This window comes from Puma concolor, chromosome B4 (genome assembly GCF_028749965.1).
Source record: "Puma concolor isolate L17-30 chromosome B4, mPumCon1.1.hap2, whole genome shotgun sequence".
Classification (NCBI taxonomy): Eukaryota; Metazoa; Chordata; class Mammalia; order Carnivora; family Felidae; genus Puma; species Puma concolor.
The window spans coordinates 11,415,397-11,438,109 of record NC_141673.1 but is presented as its reverse complement, the minus strand read 5'-3'; the positions used below and the strand labels follow the sequence as shown (position 1 = coordinate 11,438,109).

At 55.4% G+C, this 22,713-nt stretch overlaps 1 protein-coding gene across 1 annotated transcript; it reads right to left on the bottom strand.

The window, feature by feature from the left end:
• Positions 1-4,560: 4,560 nt before the first annotated feature.
• IFT27 (intraflagellar transport 27) lies at positions 4,561-21,609 on the bottom strand. Its single transcript, XM_086712369.1, has 7 exons — positions 21,147-21,609; positions 15,227-15,306; positions 14,581-14,640; positions 13,373-13,432; positions 11,393-11,510; positions 10,372-10,481; positions 4,561-4,804 (listed from the first exon to the last, which is right to left on the bottom strand). The coding sequence occupies exons 1-7, from the start codon at positions 21,178-21,180 to the stop codon at positions 4,706-4,708; spliced, it is 561 nt and encodes a 186-aa protein (XP_086568495.1). The 5' UTR covers positions 21,181-21,609; the 3' UTR covers positions 4,561-4,705.
• Positions 21,610-22,713: the final 1,104 nt, after the last annotated feature.

The following is a 22,713-nucleotide window of genomic DNA, read 5'->3' as shown; positions in this document are numbered from 1 at the left end:
CAAGCCCTCTGCTATCTGCTTCATCTTCATCAGCTTGCTTTCCTGGCACAGCGGAAGAGTGAACGGGCATCGTATACATAAATATCATAGAATCCACAGAGGGCTGGCGCGGGCCTGAGTTCTTAATCCAGGCTCCAGCGCTAACAATTTGCAACCCAAAGAAGTCACTCTCTCTCTGTTTTCTCTGTCTTCTCTGTCTCTAAAAGTAAATAAAGGATAATCCATTAGAAGAAATCAATTGGCGTTCTGAGGAAAGGAGGGGGCATAGATGCTCCAAGTTGGGCCGAAAATACAATGTTTCCCAAGGTTTTGTCAGTGGTGGATGTGGACAAAGCCATCTCCACCCCACCCCACCCCATCAGACCTCAGCTGGGGTACAGTGACATCTCTTACCTGGTCTCCAAGCTCCGTGGTTTGTCTGTCCTTCTGCCCAGCTCTCCCCTGCCAGGCACCCCTCAGTCCTTGCCCTACCCTGCATGCAGTTTCCAAGAGGGGCCTCAGCGTCATGCCTCAGGGCCTTTGCACATGCAGTCCCCTTTGTCTAGAATTCTCTTCCCCAGCTAGTGTCAGGTATTTTCCTGCAAGGTCCCTGGAAACTCTCCCTGCTCACCAGAGCTGAGCTCCTCAAGGGCACAACCTCAGTTATCTCCAATATGCAGCCGGGCCCTGCACAGAGGCGGACGCAGGAAAGGGGCAGGCGAGGGCAAAACCAAAGTCTTCTCTCTGTATCTCCAGGATGGGCAAAATGTGTCTAATAGATCTGGGTTAGAATTGCTTCTTTTTTTAAAAAAAAATTTTTTAATGTTTATTTATTTTTGACAGAGAGAAAGACAGAGCATGAGCAGGGGAGGGGCAGAGAGAGAGAAGGAGACACAGAATCGGAAACAGGCTCCAGGTTGAGCTGTCAGCACAGAGCCTGACGTGGGGCTCAAACTCACGAACCGCGAGATCATGACCTGAGCCGAAGTCGGACGCTTAACCGACTGAGCCACCCAGGCGCCCCAGGGTTAGGATTGCTTCTATCCCCGGGATACAGTGACTCTGTGCTTACGGTCACCACGGTTTGGGACGGGACGCTGTTCAATAGTCTCTGTGCCAAAACCCAACGTTTTATCACCAAAACGAATGTATTTTTACGTGGACGCTGCAGGTTACCTCCTGCCCCTGAGTCCTTGCAGAAGGTGACCTAACCAAATCACCTATCTCAGCCTGGAAAACCACAGGGCTGGTTCTCATGGCGGAAGTGTCTCCATGGTGAACTGCGGAGTCTGGGGGCCACCCGCCCGGGGGCTGCCTCCCACACCATCCACATCAGAACGGGGAACTTTTCGTGGTGGGCCCCCAGCAAAGGACTCAGCAGGGGAAGTGCCTGAGTGTCACGGAGACATCGCGTTTATGTTTCTGAACACGGACTCCCGAACTCCACTGGCCCGTGGGTCCCCAGCCTCCCACTGGCCTGGCCTTCCCCTGCCCTCTTGGTGGGTGAACCCCAGCCAGGTCCGCAAGCAGCAGGACCTGGCGGGGGTGCTTTTTCTCCCTCCCTGGCTCGCCCTCTGCTCTCTCCTGCTCTATGGCCATTTGTCAGACGGTGATTTCCCCGCTTAACTGGACCGCTCTCCCTCACGCTGCTAGAGGGAGGGAAGGGGTTTTTCTTGTACTCAGTGACTGATCCCCGGTTCGCAGAACAGGCACCGGCACATAGTAGGTGTTCAGCAAGTGTTGACTGACTAAATCTGCAGACCTGGCGTGCATCTCCTACATGTTTGCTGAGAATGGGCTCTCCAGGCAAGTGAAGAAATTGATAACCACTGACGAGATTCCCCCCAAATAGTGTGTGTGTGTGTGGGGGGCCACTGGGAGTCCATAACAGCTATGCTGGTTTCCACTGGCTTCCTGTTGCCTTTGCAATAAAATCCAAGTTCTTTCCAGTATGGCCTCTGTCTTTGTACCTCCTTCCGCTCTTCCCGGCACACACCGGACTACACCTCACAAGCCTTAAGTTCATGGATGCTCCGAGCTCGTTCACACCTCAGGGCCTTTGCACTTGCTGTCCTTGCTGCCTCGTCCCTCAGACGGTCCCATGGCTGTGGGGCCTCAGCTCAAATGTCCCTTTTCCTTAGAGTCCTTCCTGCACCCCCCCCCCCGCCCCCCTGCCCAGTTACCGCACCACGGATCACAGCTGCTGTTTTATTGTCTGCCTAGCACTTAGCAAGGTGTGAAAACCATCTCGATCATTGATTTACTCGTACTATCCGTTTCTTGGAGAATCTTGACCATCTTACTGCTTCTGCTTTATTCTGTCGCGCTCTGTTGAGCTCCCCTTCCCGCTGGGGCTCCACGCAGGGCGATCCCACACCTCTCAGGGGCTCTTGGTGATCGGAACTCAGACCGGACCGGTTCAAAACTCGGTCTGGGCTCCGAGCTTCTCTACAGGAGGGGCGGGAAGCGGGGAGCAAGAGCTTTCTCTTGTCCTCTCTCCGGGGGGACTGGGAGCAGAGGGGTCAGGGGAGGGCGGCTTCTGTCTCCCCTGCCTGGTCTCGATCGGTTTCCATCTGCTGCGGTCTCCGTGGAGACGGGTGCCTGGTCGTTTTGGGACCTCCTCCGCGGCGGCCTCTCCTGGGGAGGGAGCAGCCGTCTCCCCCTCCAGCCCTGCCAGCAGGCCAGGCCCCAGCCTTTTCCGGGTGGGAAGCAGTGCCCTTTGCCCAGGATCTGTCCGGAAGGGGCCCGCCGACTCTGCCTCTAAGAGCCCTCCGGGGGTCGTGCGCAACTGAGTCAGGAGAAGCACAGGCTTCTCCCCACCAAGTCCCCCTGAGCAGGCGCAGCTCGGGAACATGCGTGGCGAGCTCCCCCAAGGACACCCCCAGCACCCCGTGCCTGCAGCTGGCACCAGGTTCCTACAGCTCAGCGGGCATCCAGCAGGGGGGAGTGAGGTTCCAGCCTCCTGCTGGCGGTGCCCTCTGCCTCGGGAGGGTTCTCTGGGGGCGGTACCTGCGTGCCAACACCACATCTACCCTCGCTGGCCGCTCAGCTTTCTTCTACCAGCAGGGAAAGGCAAGGCGCACAGAGGTTGGCAATGGGGGTGGCGGGTTCCCAACAGCGGGGCCAATTCTGCCACCTCCCATCGTGCCCTGGGGAAGGCGTCTGGCCCCAGCCTTTTGTCCTCTCTTAACACCTCTTTGTCCCCAGCTGAGGGTCCCAGTAACCAACCCTGGAGCAACTGGAAACGTCCCCTCCATGGCTCCTTGGTTGTTTTTGGTAGGTTTCCCTTCCGGGCCACGTGGCCCGAGATCAGCAGCTCGGCATTGCTAGAAAAGGCGCCTAGAAAAAAGCCCCACGCGTCGTAGGTCCTCCACGACCACCTTTGGAAGGAATGACTCAGTCGGAAGCCTGCGGTGGCTGCTTTGGGTTCATGTGAAATGACCCTTAGAGGAAGGGGCCGGGGCCGGGCGGGGCCTGGCATGGTGCCGCCACGTGCCCGATGCCTTTCACCTGTTATTTCACTTCTCGTGGTCACCTCGAGGGGCAGCCTCGCCGACCCTCTTTGCAGATGGGAAGGCTTCCACCTGCTCCGGGCCAGGCCAAATCGGGGGGGGGAGGGGGGGGTGAGTGGGGTGGGGGGGGAGGGGCAGCGGCTGTGAGCAGGGCTCTGGAGTCCACGATCCTGGCTCTAACACCCCTTGGCTAAGTTACTTAATTCTGACTCCGGTTCCTCAATCCGTAGAAGTGGGACGAGAAGACTGCACGGCAAGGATTACATTAGCTAATATACGTAACGTGCTTAGCCCAGGCAGAGACATGGCCGGCCGTCAACAGCACCCAGAGTAATTTTCGTGATCATCGCTGCCATTGGGACAAACCCAGGTCTGTCCACCCCGAAGCTGGCGCTCTGCATGATGCGGTGGCGGGGGGGGGGGGGGGGTGCGGGCTGAGGGAAGGTGATGAAGCCAAGGGCCCCCGGGGGGGGGGCGCAGTGACAGGCGGCTTTCCATGCCAGACTGCGGCCCACAGCCCTGATGTAAGAGGCTACGAGGAACCTCTGTGGGTCTTTAATCAGGGGAGTACAAGGGTGAATATGGGGTTTTAGGAAGATTAATCTGGCAGCAGGCACAGGGTGGAAAGAGTCAAGCTTAGTACAGAGAATTATGACGGCTGCCAGGCTCCGAGAGGCAGGTCAGTGAAGGAAAACGGGCTGGTTCTCGGCTCCCTGGGCACCCAGGGTTCCCGGCAGCCGGGAAGGGCTGGGGGCCCCGAGGGGGCCGGCAGAGGGCACCGTGTGGTCAGCGACAGTAGCCACTGCAAGGGACCTCTGGCGCCTGCACAGAACAGGCAGCAAAGTGAATGCGTGAGAATGAGACGGCCACCGGCCCCTCGGCCGTGTGGCCAGTTCCGAGCTGCCATCCCACTGCGGGCTGCGCTCGGTGCAGACCCTCCAGGGCGGGCGGGACCGCCGACTCGGGCAAGCGTCAACTGCCTCCAGCGAGGGGCCACCAAGGTTCTGAGCGCCGCTCCCCAGGCTGGTCTGGAACCGGGGCTGCCCCGGCCAAGAACGGAAGGAGATGATGCTTCTTTACCTTCTTTTATTTAAAGCCGTCATGAAGCCGTGGAAGGGCCGGGCAGTTCCAGCGTCTCTTGGCCCCGAGGAGCCGCGGCCGCTGGTGGCTCCCCAGCAGCACGGCGCCTGGTGAGGCGCAGCCCACCCCGGCCCTCACAGCAGCGCGTGGAACACCTCCACCTTCTCCCGGTACAGGTGGTGGAACTGCTTGGCCAGGCAGCGGAAGGGGGCTTCACAGTTCTCCAGCTCCTTCTGTAGAGACAAGAAGCCGGTGGTGTTACCGGATCGCTGCCGTTCACCTCACCGGCAGGGCTGGCGACAACCGCACCCTCTGTGTAGGAAGGAAACGGAGACGCCGACAGGTTATGGGAACTTGCAAAAGCCACACGCCTGTCAGCGGGGAAGCTCGGTCTGTACCGGATGTTTCTACAAAGCGTGTACTTTCGGCCACGCTCACCACGTGTGTGACGGGAGACTGGAATGAGACGCGTCCTCCCTTAGGTTTGACTGGGGCCCCGAAGGCCAAAGCAAAACCACAGACGGGCAAGGATGCCCACAGTCACCTTGAGTCAGGCAAGGCCGTGGCACTGACCCCTGGGGTGCCTCTCCCTCACCCCGAGCCCAGTGGGAGGTTCCGAGATGAAGACCGAGGCCCGGGGGGCTCAGGCCAGTGCCGGGGCCAGGCCTGGGAAGCATCGAAGTCCAACTGGGGCTGGCTGCTTTGATGGCCCAGCCAGGAGAGGGTCGCAGCAGCCCTGCCCTGGACCACCGGTGGCCTGAGCGGGGAGCTGGCCTGCTGTGGCCTTGAAGGAACTCTGCACGGACGTGCTCCAGGAGGGCGATGGCCCCAACAAGAACAGAGGGAGCCAGGCTGCGGCAGGGTGAGGGGGTGTCACCTGTGATCTGCAGGTGGTGGGGGGGGGTTCTGCCAGTGGGCCCGGGAGGGGGCATCACGGCGGTGCTCCCAAGGCGCCAGCCCGAGACACCCGGCAAGTCCAGAGGGACTGTAGCAGGTCCCAGCAGGGCCACCTGAGCCGCCTCTCCCGCAGGCTGCGGGCTTGCGAGGCAGCACAAGTGTAGGACCTCGGACCAGCGGCCCGGCCTCCCACGGCAGGTGTGGCAGGAGGCACGGACGCTAAGTCATTAGGAACCTACAGAACCCGGCACAGCGCTGTGCATTTTCATCACTGAAGTGAGTATTTTGTGACTAACGGTGCCCAAAGGACTTTTTGTTCTCGGAGAGATGAGGAAAGTTCCGGAGGTGGCCCTAGACTTTTCTCTACGGGGTGGGAAGAGCCGGCCCTCCAGGGTGAATGCGGACGAGCTCTCGGGGAAAGAAAATGGTAGCCTCTCAACGTAGCTACCGCCCTCGCACTCTCTGTGTGCACGTGTGCATCTGTGACTTACCGACTGTTTTGCGAAATAAGTTGCCAGAAGAAAGAGCCCGCTCCTTTCAGGGCAGAAGCTCAAGCTGGGAACGCATGAGAACCTGTTTCCAAACAATCCTAGGCAGAGGCCACAAGTGCAGCCTTGACAAGAGGCAACAATACCTCCCCAACGAAAGGGAAGGATTTCCAAACTGAAGAATGTTCCGAAGTCATCGAGCCCACTGCCCTCGTCTTGTAGGGGAGCAGTCTGCGGCCCAGGGGGCGGTGGGTGCGGTGGCTCAGCTGGTGTGTGCAGAGCCGGGCCGGGGATTCGAACTCCCCAACGGGAGAAGAGCGGCCTTTCCGCTCCGCCAGCTGGGGCGACAGAAATGCACAACGGAAACCAGTTCTCACGGAGCGTGTCACCCAGACTTTCTAGCAAGGGACATCCCAAGGTGAAGGAGACAAGTTGGCCAAGAGCCGACACAGAGGGGGCGGTGCTGAGGAGCGAGGGGGGCCATCTGTAGGCGAGACGAGAACCCCCACTGTCAAGGACCAGCAGCCCTCCAGTCGGACAGGAGAGAAAGAACATCGGCAAGGCAGATGTGTGTTCCGGGCAACGCCAATGTTAAACAGTAAAATGTTACACTGGCTGAAAGGATCGTTAAGTAAGGAGCGGAAAGAGAACGAGGCCTACGCAGGACACACACAGGGATTTCCAAATGAATCTGAGAGCTCCCAGAAGCAAGATGTGGGGAAAACGCAATATTAAATAATAATATAATATATATATAAAATATAAACATTACTTATATACATATATAAATATATTATATATTATATATATTATATTTATATATTATATAAATATTATTTACAGAAGCTTATATATATATAAATTTATTAACATATAATATATAATACATATAAAATATATTTATTTATTTATAATATTTATTTATTTAAATATATATATTTATATATAATATATAAATAATATTAAAAAGTTAAGAAATGCAGTGGAGATGAGCCTCTCTGTATACCAGGGAGCACTCCTGAAGTAGCAGATGTAGACGGAACCATTTTCCGAAGGCATTAAGAGGGTTTGCCAATGACAAGAATCCTGGAACCCTTCTGTTAACCGATCACAGTGTCACTGACATACCCCAGAGGATGTCCGCTTTGTGTGAAAGATCCTTAGAACAGGTTCTCAGACCAGTGCTCAATCTGGCCTATAGTTCTGCCCCTGAGAGTCCCAAAGTTGGTTCTGTGGCAGGCCAGAGCTCCTTCTAGAAGGTTCTCATGCTAGACAGGCCTGCGTTCTAGTCCTGGCCCGACTGCTCATAAGCTGGGCAACCAGGGAGAGCTATGTGACCTTTCGGAGTCTGCTCGGCATCTGTAAGACAGGGACAGCAGTGGCTGTCTGCCAGGGCTTCCAGAAGTGTCGGCGGCAGAGAACGTGTGCAAACACCTAGCCCATAGCAGGCCCTCAACAAACGTCGGTTCCCTCCCTCACCTTCCTGCAAGAGGAACCCTCCTCAAGAAGGAGGGGATCCTTCTTGAACTTGCTTGCATTTCATACTGTCCTACACCGATGGACACTTTATGTTTCTATTTTAACGTGCTTAAAACAACGCTTAATGTCAAATACTGAGGGCTGTTAGAAAGTCTAAGAGGAACCGCAAAAGACCCCAAATGGCCAAAGCAATCCCGAGAAAGAAGAACCAAGTTGGAGGGGTCAACGTGTCCTGATTTCAAACTATATTATGAAGCAGCGACAATCAAAACAGGATGGCCCTGGCATAGAAACAGATACAAAGACCAACGGAAGAGAACTGAGATCCCAGAAATAAACCCCTGCATACGTGGGCGATAGTCTCTGTGATAAATGATGCTGGGAAAACCAGATATTCACATGCAAGAGAATGAAGCTTTTACAGCATTCACAAAAATTAACTCGGAATGGACTCGAGGTCTGAACTTAAGACCGAAAACCATAAAAGTCCTAGAAGAAAACGTCGGGAAAAAGCTCTTGGACACGGAACTTGGCAATGATTTTATGGATATAACAGCAAAGCACAAGCAGTGGAAGCAAAAATCAATAACTGGGACTACATCAAACTGAAAAGCTTCTGTGCAGTAAAAGAAACAACAAAATGAAAAGAGCAGGGGCGCCTGGGTGGCTCAGTCGGTTAAGCGTCCGACTTCGGCTCAGGTCATGATCTCGCGGTCAGTGGGTTCGAGCCCCGCGTCGGGCTCTGTGCGGACAGCTGGGAGCCTGGAGCCTGCTTCGGATTCTGTGTCTCCTTCTCTCTCTGCCCCTCCCCTGCTTGTGCTCTACCTCTCTCTCTCTCTCTCTCTCTCTCAAAAATAAATAAACACTAAAACAAAACAAAACAAAAAACGAAAAGGGCAACCGATGGAAAACGAGGAAATACTTGCAAATCACACATCCGATAAGGGGTGAATGCTCAAAATATATGAGGAACTTAGATAACTCAATAGCAAAACCGTAAATAATCGGATTTAAAAAAATGGGCAGAGGAGCGAACAGACGTTTTCCCGAAAAGGATATTCAAGTGACGAACTGGTACGTGAGAAGGTGCCAGACGCTTCTCACCCGCAGGGGAAGGCGAGTCAAAACCACGACCAGACCCACCTCGCGCCTCTTGGGATCCCCGTTACCCTAGAGAGATGGCAGGTGCCGGCGAGGACGTGGAGAGAAAGGGACCCCCCCCCCCCCCCCCGGCACTGCTGGTAGGAACGCAAAGGGATGAGGCCACTCTGGAAAAGCGTGGAGGTCCCTCAACTGTTAAAACTTGAACTACCGGACAGTCCAACAATCCCACCTCTGGGTAAATACCCAAAGGAGATGAAATCGCTGCCTTGAAGAGATGTCTGGACCCTCATGCTCACTGCATTATTCCTAATAGCCAAGATGTGCACACAACTTAAGTGTCCATCAACGGATGAATTAGAGACCGTGGTCTGTGTATGTGCGTAATGGGATATTGTTCAGCCATAAAAGGGAAGGAAATCCTGCTGCCTGTGACACCATGGCTGAACCTTGAGGGCATCATGCTAAGTGAAAGAAGGCAGACAGAGAAGGCAGACAGATTCTCGCTTACGCGTGGATCTGAAGAAACAGAAGTCACGGCAGCACAAAGCAGGTGGGGGGGTTGCCAGGGGAGGTGGGGGAAATGAGCGAGGGGCGCCAAGTTCCAGTTTTAAGATGAGTAAGTTCTGGGGGCGCCCGGGTGGCTCAGTCGGCTAGGCGTCCAACCCTCGGTTTCTGCTCAGGCCATGACCTCACGGTTCGTGGGGTCGGGCCCCGTGTGGGGCTCTGTGCTGATGGCGTGGAGCCTGCTTGGGATTCTCTCTCTCTCCACCCCACCCCTGCTTGCGCTGTCTCTGTTTCTCTCAAAATAAATAAGCTTTAAAAAAAAAAAAAAAAAAAACAACAACGTTTGCTTGCCTGGCGGAACATTCGCAGAACAAGTTACTCGCAATCCAAGCTCTTACCGTATGGCCTGATGTGGGTGGCTCAAGGGCACACGACACCAAAGATGAGAAAACCCTATCCTCAAAAGCTCACGAATTGGAATTTCATTAGTTGAGCATTTGCGATGATTGGGCCAGAAGGTAAGAGGGACACTTACCTTTGCAGAATCTAGGATTGCAAAACTTTGAGGCAACACCACTATCCAGAAGATGACTAGGGGGAATAATTCCATGTGAAAAAGCAAATATTTATCGAGCGTGTGTTACGCACCAGGCTTTGTGCCAATGTTTTCGTATTCGCCATCTGACTTAATTCTATTTGTCACTCAATGAGGAATGGGAGTTTATTATCCCCATTTTACAGGTGAGGAGCCTGAGGCACCAAGAAACTAACGGACCCGCCAAAGGTCCCACGGTTCAGTCCTGCTGCTTCGCCATCGCTGGGCAGAGTGCTGGCCTTTACCCGCGACGCTTTCCCAAGGGAGCAGGCCACTTGGGGGGGATTTAAAAGGTTCACATCCGCACGGCAACTGAACAGTCATGGGACCTTGGGCGAGTCCCTTCACCTCCTCAACACGGAAGTGGGGCTTATTAAGGGCCCGGCTCCCAGGCCCACGGTACCGTGAGGACCGTCAGATAATGTGCCGGCAGCACCGTGATCCATCCCGTCTCACGCAAATGCCAACGGTCGCTACGATCGAACCCAACGCGCTTGTGTTTCTTATTAAACTGAGATAACAACTTTTTCCAGGGCCGGCTGGCCAATCTGCTTTACCGTAGCGCACAAGTGGCTCCTGAGAAAAGATCCTGGACTAGGAATGGGAACATCAGCTCCAAATGACAACCTGGGTATGGGAGCATACTGACTCCATGCCTATGAGGTCACATGAGAAACCACACCCAGCAGGGGCCCAGTCCAGACGTGGCCACGGAGCAGGCAGAGGTACTTACCACGGATGTTTCAAAACATTCCAGGCCTTGGCCCAGGGCCCACGCCCGGGCCTGAGCCGAATCCACCGCCCGTCTGCCGGCCAGGTCTGTCTTGTTCCCCACTAACACACCTACTCGAAAGAAACAACCAAAGCATCACATTGAACTGTGGCAGCCTGGGAGGACAGCTGGAGAGAGAAAAGAGCAAAGCACACGGATTTTGAGGGGTCTGAAACGCTGGGGGAGGCTGCCTGATTCGAGGTGGTGAGCACCGGGAGAGAGAGAGGGTCCAGGGCCGGCCCCCGAGGGCCCCAGGAGAGTAGGCGGGCTTTGCTTTTCCCACACAGCTCTTGTTCAGCCCTTCTCCTAGACTTCACGTGGATCTGTCTGCCTTGTCTCCTTAAGGCTGCAAGGCGAGGGCCAAATTTATGTGAGCATTTGTGATAATTCCTAGCACATGGAGCAAACGTTAAAAATGGTCATTAATACTAATCTAAGGGCTGGGCTCAGAGTCAGGGACTCAGAGGTAATTTAGTTCCATTCCCAGCTGCATCAGCTGCAACTAATTTCTGAGCCCGTCTCTGGAGATCGCTTTCCCTGGTCTCTAATGAGGGGAATTTGTTGATCTCACATAGGGATGAAAAATAAACTGATTTAAAGCATTCAGAAGTGACAATAGGACTTGAATGTTTACTTGCGCCCCACATACAGGAGAAAATGAGGAATTCATCCCCAGGGCTGGCTTTCAGAAATAAAATCTCATTCCTATCACTGCACCTTCCCCGTATTATCTTGAGTCTCCTCTCCGTCACCCTGCAAGGCTGGGGGTGGGGGGCGAGGGGCGTCATCTGCCCGTGTTACGGACTCACGGAGGTGTGTGGTGAGTGTGCTAAGAGGCAGAGCCACTGTTCAATCCAGACCACCATACTCAAAGCCGGGGGCACCCTGTTTTACACCCGTAGCCACCCCTGCAATGACCTCGCGCCCGTGGACCTGAGGGACAGAGGTGCTGCTGGAAAACGCAGATGGCCGCAGCTCCTACCTGGGAGAGACGTGCCTGGGATCTGGGACCGAGCCTTCTCCAGCCACTTGCTGCAGTTGGTGAAGGACTGTTCGTTGGTCACGTCATAGACGAGACACAAGACGTTGGGACTCTCCCACTGTGCGGGACGGGCCGGATGAGTGCACGTCAGTAACGGTGACAGCGATTTCTAGGCTGGGAGAAAAATCTGGCCTTCCGAGGGAAGGGACAGGGGGTGGGGAGACAACCTCTACTAGGGATGAGAGTCAGAAAACTGAGCCAGCCCGCGGGAGAAAACAATTCACCCAAAGGAACGAAGGGGAGGGCACACGGGCTCACCTCCGCGCCAGGCTGCCTGCTGGGCGCGTTCTGTGCGTGGCTGAGAAACCTCCCGACCCTGCAGGGCCCGTCTCAATATCCCTGCTGCCTAGCTAAAGACACTGGGTTCAGAGAGGGTAACTGACTTGCCCAGATCAGACATGCTTTAATGACTGGGGTAGGACTGAGGCTTTTTTCTACCCAGAAAAGCTCTGGCCTGCCACTGGTTTCATTCATTAGGTTTTTCTGCTTTGCAGGCCTAATAGGCATCCTTTCTTCCATTAGCCAGCCACGGGAAACCTGTTTGTCCCGCATCTTCCTAATAAGGGCTGGCTGTTCCCAATGCAAAGGGCACTTTCTGCTTCTTCTGCAGCGTGCCAGCCCCAGTCCAAACCAGACCAACAACTGGACAGGGCTCACTGTCCCAATTACGAACCAGGGCCGTGCCCTCGCGGGCCGTCGCCTTCAGGGGCCGCTCGGAGTCCTGGGACGTCCTGCTGCCCGGCACAAGGGCACAGGACAGCCCTGCTCAGGCTGTGATGCCCGTCCTGGTGTGTGAGGCTCTCTTACCCTGCCCTCCCCTCTGGGCACCCCCGTCCTGCACAATTACAGTTTATTTCTGGTGTGTCCGTAACCTCCAGGGTGTGGGGAAGAATCCTTCCTCCCTCTAGTTGTCCTGGCAAGGCCAGCCCAGGATTGGCTCTAGAGGGCTCACTCCTTCCCAAGGCTAGGCTGCCGCTTGGACTGAGCGGATGAACCCCTCGCACCTTCACTCCGCAGACTAACTCAAGAAGTCTTGCTTGATCTCCCCTTTTGTGCGTGAGGGAGACACCTCTTTCCTCTAGGCCTCAGTGAGGTGACCCAGGACAGGCCTGGGATCGAGCTGGAGCCAGCGCAGGAGACCCGAGTCAGGGTTTGGGCCGATCGGTACCAGGTGGCCCTGACTTGCCCAGACACATCCTCCCTTTGCCCCGCAGGCCAGCACCCAGGGCGAGGCCGTGCCCACAGCAGGCACGCCGTAAACATCACGGATTGACGCACGAAGCCAAGCCCGTGAGAGATGACAATCATCAGATCTCTTTCTTTTAGACCACAAAAAAGGGGCAGGAAACGATTTCTATTAAAATGTGGCCATTCTTGGAAAGGCAGGGGAGGGCTCTGGAGAGCTCAAACCTTGTAATTAGCTCACTGGCCCGGATTAGCAGAACTGTTACCTTGGAAGGTACGGCAAGCGGGATCCTGAGAGGATGGGCGGGTGGGCACGATAGGCCTGGGGCGGCAGTAGGCACAGGGCCCAGAGCAAACCCCGGGGACTGGGCCAAGGTGAGTCTCTCGCTACAGGGAGAAGGAAATATTTGCTCCTGGCATCACCAGTGGGGGCCGTCTAAAGAAGGGGGGCCCAGAGTGCTGCGGGGACTGAGTCACACGGCTCCGGCACATTCTGAACCCGGCCATTCCAGAGCTGGGGGCGGGGGAATCACGTGCACGAGCCAGTCCCGCTGGCCAAGAAGCCGCCAAGTCCCAAGGCGGGGAGGAATGGCCCTTGAAGAACTCTGCCTTGGTAGCACTGTCCTCCAGGCAGCCAGGCTGCAGTGACCTTGCCGGGAGAGCAGCGAAGGGGTCAACTTTCTGGCGGAAGGGGGCAGGGGCGGGGGGTTAGGGAAAAGATCGCAGGCTACTTGCCAATTTATCCAGCATTTCCGAAAACAGCTCCTTGCCGGCAGAGTCAAAAATGAAGAGTTCCTAGAACCAGAAAGGCAAGTCCCAAGAAAGTCTGCATGTAGAGGGGAAATCGCTGGCCGCAAGTCCCCGAGACGACGCTGGGCTCACCGCAGACCTGAGACAGCCGGCACAACCAGCACTTTCTGTGTGGCGGCTCACCTCTCCTCACCCCGAACCCAAAAGTCCCAGGAGTGCTAAACAGGCTGACACGTGCTCTGGTTTCCAAAAGGTCATTCTGCACTTTGTTAACCAAATTGATTTTCAGATCTTCAGACAATTCTTTTTTAAAGCAGGTCACCGAGTAGGCCTGGGGAAGGCGCTTAAAGTAGGACAGCCTGCCGTCGGTCTCCGATGGTGGGATGCAGACAGAAGACGGAGGATGACCCTTCCTGCCCCTGACCGAACCTCGGCCAGCCCATGCGAGAGCCCCTCCCCGATGCTGCTGCTCTGGGAAGTCTCCCCCTTCGGCTCCCCTGGGCACTGATGCCCCCTGGCTGGCTTCTGACCCCGGCACACGGTCTGAAGGTCAGTGCTGTAATCTGCGTTTCATGCTTTCTCACTGCATCGGGGGTACCTAAAACTGTGTTTTCTCATGGATCTCTTTAAGAAGGCGGGGATTCTTTTGTTGTTGTTGTTGTTAATGTTTATTTTTGAGAGAGCGAGAAAGAGAGACAGAGACAGAGCGCCAGCAGGGGAGGGGCAGAGAGAGAGAGGGAGACACAGAATCCGACGCAGGTTCCAGGCTCCGAGCTGTCAGCACAGAGCCCGATGCGGGGCCCGAACCCACAAACCGCGAGATCATGACCTGAGTGGAAGCTGGACGCTTAACTGACTGAGCCACCCAGGCGCCCCGTGGAAGGTGGGGATTCTTAAACCTTCTCTCCAGGAAAGCACATGCAAACACAATGCCTTGCGATTCAATTTCCAGAGCTGTGGACTCCCATACAGGGCCCCGGGTTAAGGACCCTGATACTCCAGTAAGTTCTGTGAGGGCAGGGCCCATATCCCAGTCCTCCCAGCCCGCATCAACGACTCTTCCCAAGTGCTCAGACAAGCCTAGGCCAAGTGCTGGTACAGTATTCCCTCTCAGGGAGGAAGAGAGTGACCACAGGGACTCTGGGCCCAGCTGGAGGAGCGGTGAGCTCTCTCAGGTCAAGGGCACCACTTACCACGCTGTCCCCCGTGTCAGGGACTGGCACCGTCTTCACCACCAAATCCACCCCTGTCGTCTGCCGAGGAAAACCGAGAATACGCGCGTCAGAGGCTCCCAAGAGGCGTGTTAAAGGACACGATGAACATCTGATGCCCAGGAGGCAGAACTGCTATGTTCTGGATTCACTGCTGTAGAAGTCGGACAGGACCAACTAGGCTCCTCCCACTCCCGGCTCACAAGGAGGTGTATATGGTCACCCAGTGGGCCACTGGCCCGTCTGCGCCACAGGCAGCCTCACGCACTGAGGCTCGTGGAAAAGTGATCTCCACGTGGCCATTCAAGCAGCCTCCCATCAGATTGTAGGGCTTCTTAAGGAATTCTGGAAAGTCACTCCCTCAGGGCTGAAGGATGATCATTTCTCTTTAAATTCTTTTTTAAGTTTATTTATTTATTTTAAGAGAGAGACAGTATGAGCAGGGGAGGGGCAGAGAGGTGGGGGGGAGAGAGAGATTCCCAAGCAGGGTCTGCATTGTCAGCACAGAGCCCGGCGCGGGGCTCAAACTCACGAAAACAAGAGTCGGGTGCTTAACTGACTGAGCCACCCAGGCGCCCCCGACCATTTCTCTTTAAGCCTCGGCCAGCCTACGACTCCCACGTCTCACCAGGGTGTAGTTCTTCTGGAAATGGGCTCCGTCGCTGCGGAAGATCTGTGCCAGGGCGGTCTTGCCCACTGCCGGGTCTCCTGTGAGGTCAGAGGAGGAGAAAATCATCATTTCTGTCCTGATCTGGCTTGAGAACCACCCCCCCCCACCCCCACTCCAGAGTGCTAGTTAGAAACCAGAAACTTCAATGAGTTTTCAGAGAAAACGTACTTGGCTCTCATGGGGACTTGGGAGGTGGCCGGCAGGGCCACGGGTCCGGGAGACCAGTCTTCAAAGCCCGGTTGCATTTCTTCAAGGGTAATCCTTTCATCCAAAAGAACTGACCCAGAAGGTAACAGAGCTTAAGGAAGGCTTCAGAGCACTCGGAACAGAGCTGACACACTGTTTCACTGCACACACCCCATGGGGAAAAGCTGTCACTTTCAAACTTGAACGTACTTTGAAGTCTCGAAGGTAAAGGGCTCAGTCTCATAGGCTCACCTGCCTAGCGGAACCAATTTGAGTTCAGAGCTCCCATACTTAGGACCCTGCGTGCTTCTTTCGGGGTGGGGGGTGGCGAGAGCTGGGAGGGTTTCTGCATTTACGGGGAGCAAGGAGTCTGCCTGCTACATCGGCCAACCTGAAATCCATTTCCAAGTGACACGTTCCACTCTGGCCTCGGCGTGCCCAGCAGCACTGCGGATCCGTCATCCCAGGGGCCTCCCCACGTCTGTCTACAGTCTGTCTACAACGGCCACCGTTTCCCCCGAGCTTGCTTTACGCCTCCCGGGGTTTACCTCCCCACCTGCCTTCGTGGGTCGACAGCCCCATGAATCGGTATCTCCAAACTAAAGGTTTATGTCATACTTTCAGTTTGAGATCTGGACCTTTCACAAGACTGTGGGGAGCAATTTTTTTTTTTTTTTTTTTTAGTATTTATTTTTGGGAGACAGCGAGACAGAGTGCAAGCAGGGGAGGGGCAGAGAGAGAGGGAGACACAGAATCGGAAGCAGGCTCCAGGCTCTGAGCTGTCAGCGCAGAGCCCGACGCGGGGCTTGAACCCACGAAGCGTGGGATCATGGCCTGGGCCGAAGTTGGGCGCTTAACCGACTGAGTCCCCCAGGCGCCCCTGTGGGGAGCAATTTAATCTGGAGGCTCTCCATGCCCACCCCTAGTCCCCCTGTCCCACCCCCAACCGCTTCCCCATGACCCTGCTCTGCCTCTGGCGATGCCAGCCTTGTTCTCATTCGTGAGATCTTCTGGGCCTTGAGTGTTACAGATTCTCCTTCTGGCCCAGGCTCCTCAGCAAACCCACCAGGGCGTTCGTGTCCGTCTGTCTTGTGCCCTCTGGGGCGATCGCCTCGCTTTCGCTCTGTTTTACAGTCGGCTTCCAGGTGCCTCTTGACTTCTCCACAGCCCGCTGCTCTGTTCGCTTTTCGGTTTTGACTTTTCCCACCTATATAATCTTCTCTTGCGAGGCCATTACTTGCCTACTTGTGGCATTTCTCCTGTGCACTCCTCCAGGGCTGAGTGAGCTACTCAGTCTTGCTTTTCTGTTTACCACCGCGTCTTAGAAGGGAACCGTTCCCACGGTCCTGTTCCCTCCTTCCCAGCCCCCACCCCCTACCGTTGACCATCAGCCTCACTTGACAGATGACGCTTCCGAGGCGCAGGGAAAGCTGGGTAACCGGGCGCAGGATTCCTACATCTCACTCTTCCCACCGGACCCCACTCCTCTCCTAGCGCTCAGGGACACTCCTGACCCATTTCTAACACTGCCCCTGCAGGCCCCCATCGCCGCAGCCTTGCCTGACATCAGAGGCAGCCACGGGCTGCACGGTGGCCGGGTACCCATCCATCTCCGAACAAACAGAGCATATCACTCTCCCTCTTGCGCTCTGTCTCCACCCGCTTGACTCCAATTCTGCGTCTGAATCCAGTTGGAAATTGGCTCTTCCTGCTCGTGAAATCCCCCACAGATTTGTTCTAGTTAATTTCATAAATCTTCCTTCCGACTGTCAGTCAGAGTCACCCACACTTATGGAAAACCTCGAGCGTCGGCTGAGGAGGGATCCGGCCCAAGGAAGGCAAGTAACCGATAAACACATTTGCAGAGCAACACGATGACAAGTGCAAAGGCAAACAGCGCCGAGCTGAGAACCAAAGCATCTGAGGGTGCGTCGAGGAAAGGAACGAATGAGCAATTTCGGCAGCGAGGCCGACTTCCTCGGGGTGGTAGGGGGGAGGGGGCTGAGCCTGGGGGACAGAGGGAGGGACGCCTGCAAAGGCGCCATGCGAGGTCACTGACAAGTCCAATGGCTTTTTCTCGGCTCCCATGCTCCTTGGTGTCTCTGAAGGATGAGTCGGCCCGAAGCAGCCCCCTCCCGCCCGGCCCCCGTGTCCTCCCACTGGCCTGGTTCTCCTGCCTCCGAACGTGGGCACTCCTGTGGGTCTGTCTGCTCCCAGTTAGTCTGTCCCGTTTACTCTCTTTCCCCTGTCACTTCTCTCTCCCACGCTTGGTCTCTATCTCCAACAACCCGTGGATGTTTCCACTAGAATGTTGGGCCTTCAGCCGATCTATCTGTCGACAGCCAGGCTTGCGTCGCACCCCCAGGTCCCAAGGAGTCTTGCTGACCTAACCCACTTGTTCCGCCCATGTCACCAGGTGCTCATGCCTCCCGGCTGTACCCAGGCTCCTGCAACTGCTGTCTCTATCTGCAATTGCCTCCGCTCTATCTCAAGCCCGCGTTGCCTTTGTCGTCCCTGAGGACAGCGCACTGGTTACCTCAGGCCTCAGCCCGGGCTCTGTGTCCCGCCCCGGGACGTGGGAGCCGGGACTCTGCTTACGGGGGTCTCCTCTGCCAGGGGCTTCCTGTCCGGCTCTGCCAGTGCATGTTCTAGAGAAAGACTGGCAGGTGGGGGAGGGCGGAGGGTCTTGCCCCTTTCCCACGTGCCTGCTGTCTAAGCAGTACGTTGGCAATGGCCTTTACTCCGGCAGTAGGTATTTACTTCTCTCCGGTTTATTACTGGACCAGCCTTTTTACTCCCGCTCGGAGACGCCAGCAGCGGGGGGACAGTGCCCTCTTCTCAGGTCTGCATCTCGGCTCCTCAGGGAGCTCTCTTCCTGAGCTTCCGACGACCTGTCTGCCTCCCTGCCTCCCTCAGCCTGGGGCGGGGGGACCCTTCCTGTAGTTGCTCTAGGTGCTGCCTTCCTGTCCCTTCATCCTTCCAGGACCTGTTTGACGGACATACCACAGGAAACGCTCACATCCCACTCGTTCCCCAGCTGTCCCTTACGCCACATCTAGGCTCCACGCCCCTGCGCCCTTGACCTTTGAGAAGCCCTCAGAGGGAACCTCCCTCCAGGTCTCCCTCTTGTCGTCACCCGTGAGGCTCACGGCTGGTAGCGTGAGACGTTTCCGAGCCACCTTCTGGCGAGGCGCTATTCTCATCCCCACTGCTACCAAGGGGCAGTAAACCCAAGTCCCCGCTCCAGCGCCATCCCTCACCAGCTGTGTGACCTTGGGTCAGCGATCTCTCCGGGCCTCGGTTGCCATTTCTATAAAAGGCGGACAATAAGCACCTATCTCGTAGAATCGTTAGGAGGACGTAATGAGCTTAATACGGGCAGTGCCTGACATGCTTCAAGTCATATTTAAGTGGTTTTTAGGTAAATACAACAGATAAATGTCAAGGGTTGTCCCCTCTCCTCATCTGAGCCAGAACAAGGAGCAGCTGTGCTCTGAGGGATTTCTCTGGTATCTGGGACACAACCGGCATTCTCTTTGTGTTTGCTTGATTGTAAAGTATTATGCACGTCTCAGCCCTTCCGTGAGTGTGGGGGCTGCCCTGGTTCACCCCCGTAGTCCCACTGTACCTTACACGATGATTCACACACAGGTGCTCAATAAATATCTGTTGAATGAATAAAAGCACTTGAACTGAATATCAGGTCCCTCACTGACTAGTTATAAGACAGGGAAAAAAAGACAGATAAACTCAATTTAAAGAGGAGGCCTGGGAGGGGAGAGGAAAAAAATAAAACCAGTGTGGGGGGGGGGTGGTGTATGTGGTGGGGCCATTGTAGAGAACGAGACTCTGGTGGGTGGTGGGGTAGGGGGGCCTGATTCGCTGTGCTGAGGTCTTTCGGGTCCTGGAAACTTCCAAGAGGAAATGCCCTCAAGGCCCTGAAAGGAGGCTGAAGTTGAGGACTAGACTGGAGTTCGAGAATCACTCAGGCAGTGGCTGAAATCAGGTGAAATCGTACCTGGGGGCTCGGTGTTAAGAGGGGCAAAGAGTCTAGCATTGAGGCTTGAGGACAGTGTAGCCGGAGGCTAAACACAAAGCCCTGGAAACCAGATCACCTGGGTCTGGAGGCCAGCTCTGCTGCATCCAGCTGTGTGACCCAGGGCAAGTGTCTTACCCTCTCTGGGCCTCAGATGCCCCGCCTGCAAATAGGATGCCAAATAATACCAGTCCCTCAGGGTTCTTGTGAGGACTCAGTGAGACACCTGTGTTGAGGGTTCGAGTACAGTGTTGGCACACAGAAGGTGCTCTGTAAGTTAGCCCCGCGGGATGGAAATGGAATTAAAAAAGAAATGAGAGAACAGTCAGAGAAGCCCATTTAAAAAAATACACAACTTCAGAAAATAAAAACCTCATCCGCAAGGAAACTGAGGCTTAGAGAAATGCTGTGCCCAAGATGACACAGCCCTTCAAAGGAACAGTCAGAATTACTTTTGTTACACAATACTGCCTCTCCTGGCACTCTGGAAACTACAGATCTCTCTTGAGAACCACCAATTTTTTTGCTCCAGTGTGATCTGAGTTACTACTGTCAGGCATCTTTCTGTGTCTTTTCAGATTAGAAAGGCCATTAAAAATATCATCAATTTCAGTCTGGAAGAGAGGAATCAAAAGGGGAATTTTTTTCCTCCTCTATACCATTTCTTTCATGGGCTGGTCGGGGAACCCTAGAGAGATCCCGGGGTTCAACGGTAACACAAGTGAAGAGTTTTGCAGCTGGGCAGGTTTGGGGGGGCTGAGATCCTGCCTAGGACTTTCCTTCACGAGGGGGTGACCCTGGGCAAGAGACTTGACCTCTCAGTGCCTCGGTAAGATCAAACAATACAGCACCGACCCCAGTGTGCTGCGGTGAGGAGATTGAATGAAGTGCATGTGTCCGGCATGCACTAAGGACTCAGTAAAGCACATCTGTGTTCAGGGGCCCCAGGTCAAAATCCTGGCAAATATTTTCCTGAATGTGCTGACATACAAAGGGAACAATACAAATAATACAAATGGGAATGCCACATTGGCATTCATTCCACAACTAGTTACTGAGTACCTCCTGGGTTCCAGATATTGTTCAGGATGCTTGGGACGCGGGAGTCAACCAAACAGAGATTCCTGCCTTTGGAGGATTCAACAGTTATAACCTCCTGAGTGCAGGGCAGCATGGGAAGTCTGGCTCTTAAAGGCAACACACATGGCCCTTTTGCAAACTCTGGTCGACTGTACATTACGGTTTCCCATCCCTGTTACCAGAGGGGATGCGATCAGGACAAAAAAAATCCCACAACTACTGACTACCAAAGTTACCGATGCCTAACACTGGGATACACCACATGGTTTGGATGAAGCATTTATGGCGTGCTTAGCCTGATTTTTTTTTTTTTTTTAACGAGTCTACTCCTCCTGAATATAGTTTAAACTGGTGAAGGTGGTCTCAGAGTATGACAGGGAGCGGGGATATCTGCTGGAGCTACAAATGTGCCCTGGAAGAGAATTCTTCCACCCCTAGTGGCATTTACTCTATCAGTAATCGCATTAACTCGTCTCTGGAAGAGAGAAAGGAAAACAGGGTAGACAATTTACGCGAACAAAAGCTCTCAGTAACTTACGAAGTCTCTGGATTCTGGAGACTAAATTTCAAACTCACCTGCCAGGATGCATTTGGCCGCCAGCTTCACCATGGTAACCAACCACCTCCGCGGACCAGACAGGGGAAGAGCGGCTGCTAGAAGCGTCGGGGGGGGGGGGGGGGGGGGGCTGCCTGGGAAGGGAAGTGGGGACGGCAGACACTCAAGGGGCCTGGGGCCGCGGTGCGGACAGGGACAGTGCGGTCCGGACCCTCTGGGATGGGGGCGACTATCGCGCGCGAGGGTCGGGGCGGAGGCGCATAGGAGCGCCAGACGGGGCCCGGCTTCAGGTCTCAGGAGGCAGCCTGGAAGGTGCGAGCGTGGCGACGGGGCTCCCGCTCGTTCCCAGCCTAGCTCCTGGCAGTGGGGATCGGGAAGCGCGACGCCGCAGCCATCCGACCCCAACCCCAGCACGGTGCCAGACGCGCTCCCCGGGCAACCACTGCCCACCTACCCCGCCTCCTCCTCCTCCTTGCTGACCCTCGATTGGCTGCGGCCAAAAGCTCCCACCCCACCCCGGCTCTCGGAGGCCAGTGGGAGGAGGGGGCGGGGCCCATGGCTCCCTCCGGCCAGACACTTCTTAGTGGTGTCTGCCCGTCAAGCTCACTCCGCTAGACGAATGGCTACTGGAGATGTCAATCATTTCCACCTCCCGCCCCCGCGCCGCCGGAAAGTTCAAGGAAATGAAACTCCCAGCCTCCTCCAGCCAGAAGCGGTGAAAAGAGAAGCTTTCTGATTGGCCAGAGGCTGGCTCGGACCATCTTCGAGAGGAAGGGGGATTCGTCGCTCCCCCCGCCCTTCCGAAAGTGAGTTCGCCCAGGAGGGGCGCGTCTGGCGCGCGGGAGTTTGCAGCGGCGCCTGCGCAGTAACGTGGCCGCAGCTGCCGGAGCGGAGCTGTGAGCTGGTTTGGCTCCGCAGAGGTTTTTGTGGCTCCAGGTCGCCGGCTCCTGGGAGCAAGACTGTGTCGTGCATCAGGAAATCCGATTCTTGCCCCGCATCCCGCAGGGAAGTCTTGTTTTAAAGCCCAACGATATTATGCGCTGCAAAATCTAAAATGTGAAAGTATTTCTAGTGATGTCTGTGAAAAGAAGGGAGAACAAGGAAACTTTGATGGGGGGGGGAGGGGTTGGACTCGGGACTTTGAAGTGCTTTCCGCCAAACCCGTTTCCTCACTTGTAAAATGGAGAACCTATGAGCTGGCACATAATGAATGAAAGCCGGCCTCCAGGACGTTCCCCAACGCACGGGGAGGGTGCACCCATCTCCGCTGACTTTCCGGGGAGGCCCCTCTTGCTCTGTGGTCCCGGGGAGGCCCCTCTTGCTCTGTGGTCCGGAAACCAGGCTGAAATCAAGGCCGTCGTCCCGGCCTCTTCGCTCCCCTTTAAAGACGGGCTAGCAGAACCCGCCTCTGGGGTTGTCCTGAGGAGTCAAAGAGGGAAGTGTGTTAGGTGCTCAACAGTGAGTGTTGAATGGGTGAAAGAGAAGAAATTTATCAGGACATACTTGGCTTATCACCATCATGGTGATGACATCATGGCTAGATGTACCCCCGTTGTCACTCCTGCTGCCCCTCCCCAATCTGGGATG